Here is a 12,626-nt window from a genome sequence, read left to right as displayed (position 1 = left end):
TTTAAAACTCTTGTCATGTCGTCATTTTTTAGGAAATGTTTGAAAGCAAAAGAGCCTGTTGTTTTATGTTAGTTGGCTTTTTGTTTCTATTATTCACAGTCAGGGTCAAGGTCAAGGTGATCAAACCTGACAAAACTCAATGCTGCCCCCTGATGGATTTAGAAAGTACTGCACCTTCTTGGAGTTTTTTTTTTTTTTTTTTTTTTTTTTTTTACAAAATATTACACATGGCGCTTAAACCATCAAAAATCCACAAAAACTGTATTTTATTGTTGAATTGACTGTTTTTTTTCTCGTTGGCAGCCTTGGAGGGAGAAGAACCTTGTCATATGACAGTGAGGAAAGGAGAAACAGACAGCTTCTCAGAAACAGTTGTACCATTATGTTTGTTGATTGAGCAGGGAGTTTTTCCTCATCTTTGTTTTTTTTTTTTTTTTTTTACTTGTCCTGTCCAACAGCTAGGCAGGCAGATGAGAGCTGAGGGCCTCTTGTGTTGGACATATTTTTTTTCCTCATCTTTGTTTTGTTTGAAATTATGACTGTCGGAGCAAGTTGTTGCTGATTATTTCTTGGAAAGAAATTTCATTTTGTTTCCTAAGAAAACACAAAAGAAACATGAATACTTTCAGATGAGAATAAGAGAAAATAATAAAGAAATTTAGATCATCCAAATACCAAGGCCTTTCAGGAACTTGTTGACCCTCCGGTGCTCATTTTCGTGGATTGAATCGAGATATTCCTGCACTCTCACCTCAAAGAGTCCTGTAGTTCAGAAAAAAAAGGAATCAACCATTTTCCAACAAAACTTCTTCTTCATTCATTCATTAAAAAAATGAATGAATGAATGAAAACTTCTTCTTGTTTTTGTTTTTGTTTTTTACCTCTGAGCGCCTGCCTGTGAAGCTCCCTCTCCTGAATGAACCAGCCAAACATCTGAGTCTCCATGAAGACCTCCAGGAAACGCCGCACGGTCTTGGACGGGATGGCTTTCAGAAAGCCCTCTCGTTGAAATGAGCAGGGAATGGGGGACGAGGAGGAGGAGGAATAGCCATCCTCGCGCTCACCAGTGATGAAGAGCGGATAGTGACCGACTAACTCCACAAAGAAGCGAACAAAAGCCTCCGACACGACTGTGCTGAGATATCCGGAGTCTGCGGATAGTTTTTTTCAGTAATCTGAGGATTTATTCCCAAAGGAATGCCAACTCTAACTAATCTTTTATCAATTTTAGCAAGTTTCTTTCTTTCTGTCACTCTAAAATTCAAAATTCTTTGGGTCTCACCGCTGCTTATATTGCCTCCTCGCTCATTAGAAAATTCTCTTCTCCTCTCCAGAATATTTTCCAGGGCTGATTGGAGTTTAGCAGGAAGGATTGAGTCCTCATCATCCAACTAAAAGAGTGCAAAAAGGGCAGAAAGCTTAAAAAAGAAAAGAAAAAGAAAAGCCATAAAAAGCTTTAAAAAAAAACAAACCTGTCTGAGAAACCGACTATTTCCAAGATCCACAACAAGGACCTGCATACACGTAAACCAGAAGTGAACAATCTGTTTTTACGTAACATGTGCACCTCCGCTCTGCCCTCCTGACCTCCTCCAGGGGCAGCTCAGTGAGCTGGGGCAGTGAGCTGGACAGCAAGCCCACGATGAAGGGAGTCGGCGTGCAGACGATGTCCAGCATCGCTGAGGGCAGCACGGGGATGTAGGTGTGCTGCCACACGAAGGGATACAGCAGGGCCACAACCGCATGGCAGCACTGGGACAGCGTACTGCGGGGGGGGGGGGGGGGGGGGGGGGGGGTCAAAGAGGAGAACAATATGAGGATACATATTTAACCATTTAAAGACCAAATCTAAGGTTTTTGGTGATTTTAACATGTTCTTGTGGCATTTTTTGACATGAAGGAGGACATGTCTAAAAAAAATTAAGATGAAATTGCATTTCTGAATATTTATTTATTCAAACCAATGTAAATCAGGATAAAAATGCAATTTGAGAAAAAAGATCGACATGCTCCCTGCTCTGCTCCATTCTGATGCATCCACTTGTAGATGTATAGATCCATTACTAATGTAAAGTAATGGTCCAGAGCTGCTTTTCTCCGCTTCAGAATCCCCTGGAATTACATTGACGAAAAAGGTAGAAGAGCTACGAAAGTAAATAATCTCAGCACTGGAGCTGAAGCTCTGCTGTTAAAGGGTTTAGGAAAATGCGCCACCCTCTTTTCTTTTAACCCTTGTCTTGTGGGTCATCTAGACCCCACAAGACAAGCTGAACTTGTTCCTTCAATGATTTGTGATCTTCACTGGTGTCTATGGATTACATTAAATCCTCTTCACTTTTATCCACCTTTGTCATGGTAGGGAGAACACGTCAATGTAAGGGTGGGGTCATAGGACAAGGGTTAAAGCTCATTGAGAGACAAGGAACAAGAGTGTCATTCAAATATTCCCCCAAAGTCACAAATCAGAGGCACTAATGCACAAATCTGGAAATCAGTCCCACTCTGTGACATAGTAGCAACCCATCCAGGGTCAGTCAGTTTCCTTTCTTTTCCTTCCGCCACTCATCTTCTATACTTTTATGCTTGTATAAAATGGACCCCTAATAATAAGCAGCTGCTTTGGGGATGTCCATTTTTTCCACATTCTGTATTGTGAGGGGATTTGTTGCTTTTGACACATTGTGGAAAACTAAACTAAACTAAACTAAATAAAACATTTCTAATTTTCCCAAGTATAGGTACTGCATCAGAGACAGGCGGGCAGGGGTCGAGAACAGGCACGAGAGCATCAGAGAAACAATGAAAGTAGTCAGGATCCAAACAAGAGTTGGGACAGGCGGTAGGCAGGCAAACAGAGTCAGAGACAAAACAGGGTCAAGAAATCAGAAGATCAGGTCAGGTTTCAATGGTCGGTAATACAGGCAAAGTGGCACAAACAATACTTAAGTGTGCTGTGAGTGATTGCAAATGAAAGTCAGGTGTGCTGCATCCAGAACCTTTGTGTTGGGGTTGCTGGGAGATGCAGTGTGTTTAGCACTCTGGAGATGGTTCCCGCTGATGACCAGAGGGGGACACAGAGCTCTGACTTCTCACATGTTTGTCAATAATAAAAATATTGCGATATTTAAAAAAATATATTTTACAAGAGCCTTTTCTGGAAAGTCATGATTGAAAAGTTGTAAACACACTTCAGTCATTCATATGCAGTGTGTAAAAACCCTCTGATTCTAGAATCCTAGAATTGTTTTTCTATGAAAGTTTGAACTTTGAGAGTTTAAAGAGAGAAAAGAATAAAAATGTTCATGCCTGCCTGAGAACAGTGTACTGTAGAAAGTGTGTATTGAGGAGTTTTACAGCCTTAAAACATCCGTAATCCTACTTCATCCAACTTCATCCAACACAGGTTATTTTTAGAACGTCACTCCCGCGATGAATGAGGGAAAGCTGTACTTAAAACAGATGTTGCTGTGATTCTCTGTTTTCTTCTTTTGCTCTCATCATTGCAAACACTTCTTTTATCTTCATACAGAGGTTTTTTTTGTTTTAATGGATGACGATGTTTGATTTTAGATGTTTTTTTCAAATGCATATCCAGTATTCCTTCATACCAAACAAATTTCAGTTAAAACGTTGGATAAAATTAATGGTCCAATCAACAATGTCGCACAATACCTACCTTTTCCGGTTTCTGATTGGGTTTGATTTCATTTCGGAAGATTCCTGTTGTTTTTCAAATCATTTTATTTTGTTTCATTTTTGGGGGGGAATTTTTTTTTAATCTATAAAATGTAATGTTGTTGTTTTTTTCATTTTCACTGTGATCTTTTTGCATTGAGTGATTTGTTGGTGTGATTGGCACTTCAGGGCCACCGTACTGACATTGACAACTATCTCGATTGAACTGGTTTGTGATGATTAGGAATAATTTAGATTTTGAAAATCCTAGTTATTCCGTTCATTGTTAAATTGGTTTTGGCTTTTTGAGACAACCTTGTGGTGAATTAGTGATTTATGACTAAAATAAACTGAAAATGAACATGACTTCACTGTCTTTTCAAAGCTTAGACATTGGACAAAAGAGAAAGCCAAACTGTATAAAGTGTGGCTGGAGATCTATACATCCTAAACTTGTGCCTCAACCAGGAAGTGTCCTTCTTTTGCATGTTTTTGCAGATTTTCCACTCACTTAAAAAAGCTGATGGGATAAGTAGAGATTCTAAAATGTCTTAAGTAATCGGGAGCATAAGTGGTTTCATGCCTACGACAGACCGGTGTCTATGTTGGCTTGCAGACAGCTGGAACCGAGTTCATCATGCCTCCGGATAGGAAAAGTCTATTATAGGAAATGGACGGATGGTCCTTAGTAAAAAAAAGTTGGACACTCCTGCCCTAAAGTAACATTTCCCAGAGAGAAAAGCTGGCCTACATACTTCTTCTAGTGACATCACTGGACTTTGCATTCCTCTGTCTTCCTCCCATTGGATTTCCTCGGCAGAACAAACAAACTGGCCCCAATGACCTCACGGTCTGTCCTTAACATATCCCTCAGGCACAAAGCCTCCATCTGTGGGATGTCTAAAAACCTGGGCCCGGGCCACACACAGTTCTTCCCTTTTAAGAAAACATCATTCATGCTTTTACTTTGAAAATTGATTTAGAAGAAGGAGGTGAAAGACAGAGGATCGCCCGCAGCGACAACCGACCTTAGTTTGTCTGCGGTGAAGATGATCCGTCTTTCGAGCAGGAGAGAGCCGAAGACCTTGAGGAGGAGGCGCAGGCTCAAGCAGGAGAACAGACATTCGAAATCAACGTGTTCCAGGCGGGAGTCTGAGGGCCGACAGAGCTCCATCACCTACACACAGACATGGTTTCAGACCAACATTTACACTGGGGCTACAATTTTTACATACATTTTTACAATTTAGACCAGGGGTCTGCAACCTGAGACTCCAGAGCCACATTTGGCTCTTTTAGCCACCCATGGAGACTCTCTAAGATAGCTTTATTCATCTCATTCCCAAACAGCTGAAAAACAGTACATATCACTACGTCAGGCTCCTGACTACAGTACCCATAATGCTCCATTACGGCATTTAGCAGTTTGGCTTCAAAGTCGAACTAAAACATTTTGAGAGATTTTGAGCAAGGTGTTCAACCGAAATCAGTTTAAGGGTCATTAACACGAATTCATACTTAATTCAGATTATTAAAAATTGTAAGGATTTCAGAAAAATCCACTTTACGGTTTGAGAAAAAAAAGGGTTAGGGTCACTTAACTAGTCCTGATTTAATTTTTGTCAGTTAGATTTACACATTTCTAGCAGTAATCCACCAAAAACGAAAAAATATTTTTTCTTTTCTTTTTTCAAATCACTGCTAACATCCTATGTAAAAAAAAAAAAAGAGCAAATTTTCTTCTATTTATGTTGTATTTATGCCCTAAAAATAGTTCATTCATATATATCATAATAGTAAGAATAAAAAAATACAAATCAGTTTCGGTTTACTGAATGGTAAGACTTTTTAGTAGAGTTTTTTCAGTGTTACAGGTTGCAGACACCTGGTTTAGACAATAAAAGAAGGAAAAGGTTCATCTCTAATTTAAAACAGTGTAAGAAGCAGAATAATGGAGTAGATTTGATAAAACATCCTAGTTTACAACTATAAAACATATAAATCTAATTTGAATAAAGGTGAAACAATAAAGGTAGTTACCGTAAATAAAACAAAAGCAGCTGTTTTTTTCCATTTTTAGTTTATGACAAAACCCCTCTAATGGATGTGTTTTTTTTTTAAATGTCTTGATTCATTCTGGATGATTTAGAATTTGCTTTTAACAACATGGAAAATTCCATAGTTTTAAAATATGAATAGTTCTATGTTTAATCGTAATTTCAAAAAAAGTAACGCACATAGATTACTCAATAAAAGCACACAGTGTTTATCTCCTAAGAGTTTTTTTTTTTTTTTTTCTCTTTTAACTTGTCCTGTCCAACAGCTAGGCAAACAGATGAGAGCTGAGGGCCTCTTGTGTTGGACATATTTTATTTTAACAAGAGGGGTTATTCATCTTCAGACAAACCAAAGGTATGTCTGAATAAACCCCTTTTGTAATTGAGGCCAAAATTTATTAATTTCAATCATGTTTGAAAATCTTTGGTGTTGGACCGGACGGAAAAGGAAAGGAGGAAAGAAGAGAGAGGGACGTTAGAGAGAGGGGGGGGTAGGAGGGTGATAATAGGAGGGGAAGGGGGGTAAGACCATGAAGCAGCATAGAGCAGACAGGTTTACTGGTTGTTTATCGTTACGGTACGGTTCAAATGTAGTACAAAAAGGGCGGGGCCTGTTCACACACACTCAAATATTATCAACACACCTGCTAGCCGCAAAAATGTCCACATGTCAACATGCACACAAAACAGATAGTGTTCACGAACGCAGATAGTGTTCACGAACGCAGATAGTGTTCACGAACGCATTCCTAAGAGTTTTTTAAAACTTAAAAAATAGGAAAAACGTGACTCTTCTATCATCTAATGCTAATACCAGCAGAGGCTATTTTCATCTTTAAATTGATACGTTTTGTAAAGAAGGACATTAAATAATATATAGTGGAAATAAAAAGTTTTAGGCTCTGAGTTGCTCAAATTTCAGCAAATTCTTCCTCAAAGTAATTCCATCAGTAAAATTCTAGTTATCTATTATTATATTGAATCAATTTAGCATTTTCTATTAATAAAGAGGTCTTTGTTTTCTTCAAGGGACCCGCAGGAAGGGGCCACTTTAACTTAAATGATTAAAGACCCAATCATTGTCACCCCTGACTGTATAGGAGAACTGGACTGAGGGACCCACACCCCCTTGCATTTCAAACAGCAAACTTTTAAGAAACCAAAATTCCACAGACTTCTATAGAGAAAAACAGTTGGTCCAGGCTTTTTCTTTTACAGCTCTATTCCGATATATAAAAGACTTGGTATTGTATAATTCCTGCCGGGCGCAAACCACAAGTGATTATTTCTCTCCATGATCAACTTTTACTTGGTCTGCACTTTCGTGAATTAAACAGGAACGCCGTCCATACATCACTACCAAATCCGAGTCCCTGATTCATCAATGTTCAACTGGTTCTTTCAGCACACGTTCAATGGCCCGAACACAGTTATAGAAACGTGTGCAGCGATATTTGAATGCAGCAGTTTTAATACAGATGACCAAAACGGCCATTTTTGCGTGTTTACATTGGAAGTGTCTGCTTGATTGCCTGTTGCAGAGGGCGGTGTGAACGTCTCTTAATTGTTTCTTCAAGCTATTCAAGAATGTAGGCTTGGGGATGACCAAAAATAGTTCATCATGTACGTCATCAGAATATTTCTATACGGTCACCTCCGTCCCAGAACCAGGAAGGAACGTTTTGATGCTGATGGTTCTGCCAGGAGCTGGAAACTGGGCCTCCATGATGGCTCTCATCAGCGGCTGCACCAGAGCAGGAGACAGAGCCCTCCTCCTCTCCACCTCGTCCAGCACCTGCCGAGTCCACAGCCGCACACTCAAGTTGGGTTCTTACAGACGTGATCAGAAGGAGCCAGCGAGGCAGGGAAGATCTACCTTGGAGAACAGGTTAAAGCAGCCGAGGTGGCTAACGATGCAATAGACTTCAGGCAGGCGTTTGCCTTTGCCGCTGGGCTGGAATGGATCAAATTTGCATTTAAACACTTTAAAAAGCAGATAAAAATTGATAAACGAGTTGTAAAGTTGTACTTTTTTATTAGAAATATTCAGTGATGAAAGTCAGGCAAGGAAAAAATCCCTGAACTTTTCTTTGAGCTATATGGCGGCGCAGAGAGAAATTTTTGAAAAATACATAGTCTTAGATGCATTCTGGTGCATTCTGGCAGCTCGTTATTCACTTCTTAATCAAGAAACTAAGACTAATTGGAGCATCATCATTTGTCATTCAAACCCCTAGTTTGACTTAACATTAAGGACTTCCTGGTCCTAAAAAAGAATTTGGATCATTGCTCAAAGTATAACAATCCTACAATCTAAGCTTTTCCTAAAATCTGCAAAAGATACAATTGCTAAAATATAGTAACATCAAAGCCCCAAATGGCAAAAAGAACACCAGTAACTATGATATTCTATGAAAATACCTCAGTTATTTATACATTATTTCTGCTTTAGAAATGACTGATGTACAACATCCACTTGCACTGTTTTCTCAAACTATAATTACATCAAAATATGGGATCTGCTTTAAACTATAATTCTATAACATAATACATCAATTCTTTAACACCAATACTAAGTAATCTGGGAAATATCAAAACAAACATACAAACTAAATTAAACATTGTAAACATTATTTTTTAAGGGAGTGCGGGTCCAAACCATCAAATACTTATAATTAATGTCAACTATACTGAACTAAATCATGGTAATTAGGAAATACAAATAAATTAGATAGAGAAATGTATTCAAAATAAAAACTGAAACTCAAAACTAAAACTGAAATTATTTCTGAATTTGGTTTTGAGATTATTTTACACAAAAAGTATTTGACCTACACTACCTTAAAAATATTTTTCTTCCAGCCAAGACCACTTCAATTTGTTTTTTATCGTCTTCTCACAACTGAGGTCGTGACCACGCTCAATAATGACGATGCCTGCCATTATTTTAACACAAATTTGATCGCAAACTCTTCAGATTTGTTTGTGAAAGTTTAGCGTGGGTCAGCCAGTTTTGGTCTCTAGGGAAGCAAGTCACGCTGACCACGTGGTGCAGACAGAGCCAATCAGACCCGTCGACGCATCCGAAAGCAACTAAAACGTCCCGTCATTGGTCAATTAGGCCGGGAAGACGAGAGATGGCCGCGACCATAGAGGAAGCGATCCGCGGAGAAATATAGAAAATAAAGCTAAAATTCGCCGATTTCAGACCATTTTTTCATCCGGAAAGCGATTTGTCCGTAAAGATCAGGTCTTTATTTCCCGGAAAGTACGTTCGGTTTGCTCAAAAACCCGGATTTCCGGGAATTCCCGGAAGACTTTCATCACTGAATATTACTTAATACCCACTTTAGACAAAAAAAAATCTTTGATCATCAACATTCCAAAAACTTTCAGAACATAAACATAAAAATATGCACATCCTGACATAGAAAGGTCAGTTCCCAGTCTCCACCACCCCCTCCTTGCCCCCCCAAATTTCTGGGATGGACTGTGTTCCCACAGGCACTTAGACTATTTTGGCATGCTTATTTACTCAGCAGCCATGGCGGTATTCAGCTGCTTCCTGTTCAGCAACACCACACGTATTTATTCTGCTCATTTCCATTTACCAGTAATCGCCGGCAGTATCCGAACTTCCTGGTCCCGTCCTCTCCAGTCAAAACAAAGGAAAACATCTCACTGTGAAAGAGGGGGCGCCCCCCCCCCCCAAAAAAAAAGACAGCATCTTTTTAATATTCAACTTCAAACGAGAGAAACTTAAAATATGTATATATTGGTTTAAAGTGCGTGTGTCGAACTCAAGGCCTGCGGGCCAAATGTTGCCCTCCATGTCATTTTATGTGGCCCACGAGAGCATAAAAGTTTTTAATTGCTTAAAATAAAAAAATAAAAATTGGTGGTATTTATTCATTAGGAAATATGGGATTAGGCAACTATACATTAGGACTTAAACACTGTCCATATAACCTAACCTGACAGAATCAAATTTAAAAGTATTTATGCTAAAGTAACAAGCAAACATATGTTTTCTGTGAAACTGTAATTGTCACTCAAAAAGTTATAGTAAATAAATGAGTTATTTAACATTAAGGAGTAGTTACATTTATTTTTCATTACATTTAGTTACATGTATAAGTTACATCTGGCCCTTTGAGGACAGCCGCTATGCTGATGTGGCCCTCAGTGAAAATGAGTTTGACACCCCTGGTCTAAAGGATTACAAATATGTCAGTTTGTGAAAATGTAATTAACGTTATTGTGAACAACACTGCAAAACACTGCAGTTACTGGTCTCAGTCATTTAGACAAATGCATTCTTCATTTTTCAGGTTTGTTTTATTGAAGTTTCAGCTTTTAAAATCTGTATTTTATTTTTTTAATTCAACTTTTTTTAAAATCTTTTTTTGTTTTTGTTTTGACGTTTAGGCTTAAATTACCCATAAAAATAGATTGTCAAGCTTTATTGACACAAACCAAATCAAATCAAATAAAACTTATTTTATAAATAACTTTTTCTTTCCTAGGTTAGAATAAAGTCAACACAAATATTTCAAACTTAAAAGAACAAAAGCTAAACATACACTTTCTCTTGAAAAAAAAATTTCTTTATGCAAACATATATTTTAATTTTATTTTTATTTCTACTTTTATTTAGCACGAAAGTCTAAATTTTGAGTTTTAAGTCTTGATTTTTCTCAAATAAACAAACATTTCAGCCACAATTTAGTTTAAAAAAAACATACAGGAAGTAATAATTTTAAAAATTTCGATTTTTGCTGAAAAAAAGAGTTTGATTTTTAATCATTCTCAACTTTGAATCTCTGGAGGTTAGGCCTGATTTGGCCATAAAAAATATCATAAAATATATAGAGATTTTTGTATTCCAATTTTTTAGTTTTAAGTCTTAGTTTTTCTGAAACCTAAAAATGAATTTTTTTGGCCACAATTTAGCTTAAAACAAAAAATACATTATGTCAGGGGTGTCAAACTCATTTTCATCAAGGGCCACATCAGCATAGTGTCTGTCCTCAAAGGGCCAGATATAACTTATACATGTAACCAAATGTAACGAAAAATAAATGTAACTAATGTTAAATAACTCATTTATTTATTTATTTTAACTTTTTAAAGTGATAATTACAATTGCATTGAAAACATATGTTTGCTTGTTACTCTAGAATAAATCCTTTTACATTTGATTCTGTCAGCTAAGGTTTATGGACAGTGTTTAAGTCCTAATGTAAAGTAGCCCAATCCCATATTTCTAGTCCGATTTCCCCAGATATGAATAAATACACATTAAAAACTTTTATGCTGTCGCGGGCCACATAAAAGGACACGGAGGGGCACATTTGGCCCGCGGGCCTTGAGTTTGACACATGTGCATTATGTAGATTGATTGAAAACTAGAGATCAATTTGAAATCATTCCCACCTTTGATATGTTTCCACTGATTCCCAGTCTTTAGCGTCAGGGAAACAGAACTGAGGAATAATCTTCAGCTGATCTTCTGTTTCCCTCAGAAACTTGAAGCTTCGCTCCAACTGAAACAACAAAACACCATTTTTTCACGTTTTTCATTTTACATTTAGCTTAAAGACGGAACAAAAATCTTGCATTCGAAAAGTTAAACACCTTTTTGCAACTTGAAATTTAATACCAAATTCAAGGTGTTATGACGGCAGATTATTCTTTTATACATTTATTTAGTTGCCAAAAGATTCAGGAGCAACACGTTTATTGACTCCCATGCTTGATCCGCCAACATGTTTACATGAGCTGCTTAAGGAAAATGGAAAATGGGCAATTTTGAAGCACAAGTGTGCAAATAAATGTAAAAAATGATCTGTAAATATGAAAGAAATTTCTGACTGCTGCTGTTTAAGAGGAAAAATTGTTACATGGTTAGTAATGCAAATAAAAAAAATTATTCATTCAAATTATTCACTGACTTGGTCCTACACATTTACGGTTTAAGCGCTGATTCATCGCTTTCCTGACCTTGGGAGGAAACTGCTGAGTGACCTCTGGCAGATATTGATCCTTTGACTTCTGCAGTGACACGACCAGGAAGTATTCAAACAGCCTGCGCTGGTGCAGTTCCTGATCCAGAGGACTTTTTTTGATGTGGGAACCGTTGTAGTGGAGCTGTGCCGGCCTGGACTGGCTCAGAATGGACTGGACCGATACAAGACGCTGGCGGTGAGCTGGTAGAGCGCACGTGAGAGACAGGCTCAGAGCATAATCTACCATAATGTCTATTAACTTGAGTCATATTGTGGGATTCTTCTTTTCTTTTATATATTTTTTTGCCTATTCAAGTGTCCATGAAATGATTGTACAAAAGACAAAAGGGTAAATGACAACAAAAAGGGTAAATGGCGTATTATTAATATATCGTTTTACTACCATTTTAGAAAGGCCAAAGTGATTTATTGTCTACATCAGAAGTATAACCTTTTCAAAAAAAACACTGCATTTTTTCATTTGCTAGTGATTGACAGTGATTGAATAAAGAAATACTCAGAAATGCAATTTTAAGTTTAATTTTCATTATATATATATATATAATATATATATATACAGTACATATATATATATATGTCCTCAAGCCTCATAAAAATGCAACAAGAAAAAGAAAAAAAACTATTTGTCATCAGAGTGGGTCTTTAAGCTGCTCAAAACAAGGTTGTCTCACGTCAACCTTTCCCTTTTTTATTCCCTTTTGAGATACCTAAATACAACCTTCCTAGTTTAGAAAATGCAGTTTTCCTCCATAAAGTGGCTTCATAACAGACATATTTCAAAATCTACCTTTAGATTTCTCCTCAAACTCGCTTTCAGAGTCGCTGTTTTCATCCGTCGCTGTGAATAAAAGCAAAAACACATTAA

General features: G+C 37.5%; 1 protein-coding gene across 3 annotated transcripts in view; it reads right to left on the bottom strand.

The window, feature by feature from the left end:
* Positions 1-248: 248 nt before the first annotated feature.
* Positions 249-12,626, bottom strand: part of LOC101160701 (DENN domain-containing protein 2A) — a 19,352-nt gene continuing 6,974 nt past the window's right edge. For 2 of the 3 annotated variants that reach the window (XM_023952318.2, XM_023952317.2), the window contains exons 8-20: positions 12,549-12,599; positions 11,736-11,941; positions 11,169-11,278; positions 9,344-9,413; positions 7,609-7,686; positions 7,387-7,527; positions 4,704-4,852; positions 1,588-1,765; positions 1,473-1,514; positions 1,283-1,391; positions 882-1,151; positions 676-762; positions 406-594 (exon numbers count right to left, since the gene is read on the bottom strand). In XM_023952318.2, coding sequence (XP_023808086.1) covers positions 563-594; positions 676-762; positions 882-1,151; positions 1,283-1,391; positions 1,473-1,514; positions 1,588-1,765; positions 4,704-4,852; positions 7,387-7,527; positions 7,609-7,686; positions 9,344-9,413; positions 11,169-11,278; positions 11,736-11,941; positions 12,549-12,599 — 1,523 coding nt within the window. In that variant the 3' untranslated portion in view covers positions 406-562. Of the gene's footprint in view, positions 595-675; positions 763-881; positions 1,152-1,282; positions 1,392-1,472; positions 1,515-1,587; positions 1,766-4,703; positions 4,853-7,386; positions 7,528-7,608; positions 7,687-9,343; positions 9,414-11,168; positions 11,279-11,735; positions 11,942-12,548; positions 12,600-12,626 lie in introns of all 3 variants that reach the window. The other variant, XM_078941529.1, reaches the window with a different exon arrangement.

This window comes from Oryzias latipes, chromosome 23 (genome assembly GCF_053564925.1).
Source record: "Oryzias latipes strain Hd-rR chromosome 23, Olatipes_Hd-rR_3.1".
NCBI classification, from domain to species: domain Eukaryota; kingdom Metazoa; phylum Chordata; class Actinopteri; order Beloniformes; family Adrianichthyidae; genus Oryzias; species Oryzias latipes.
Note: the sequence above shows the minus strand (reverse complement) of the source record. Positions and strands in the feature narration are given on the sequence as shown.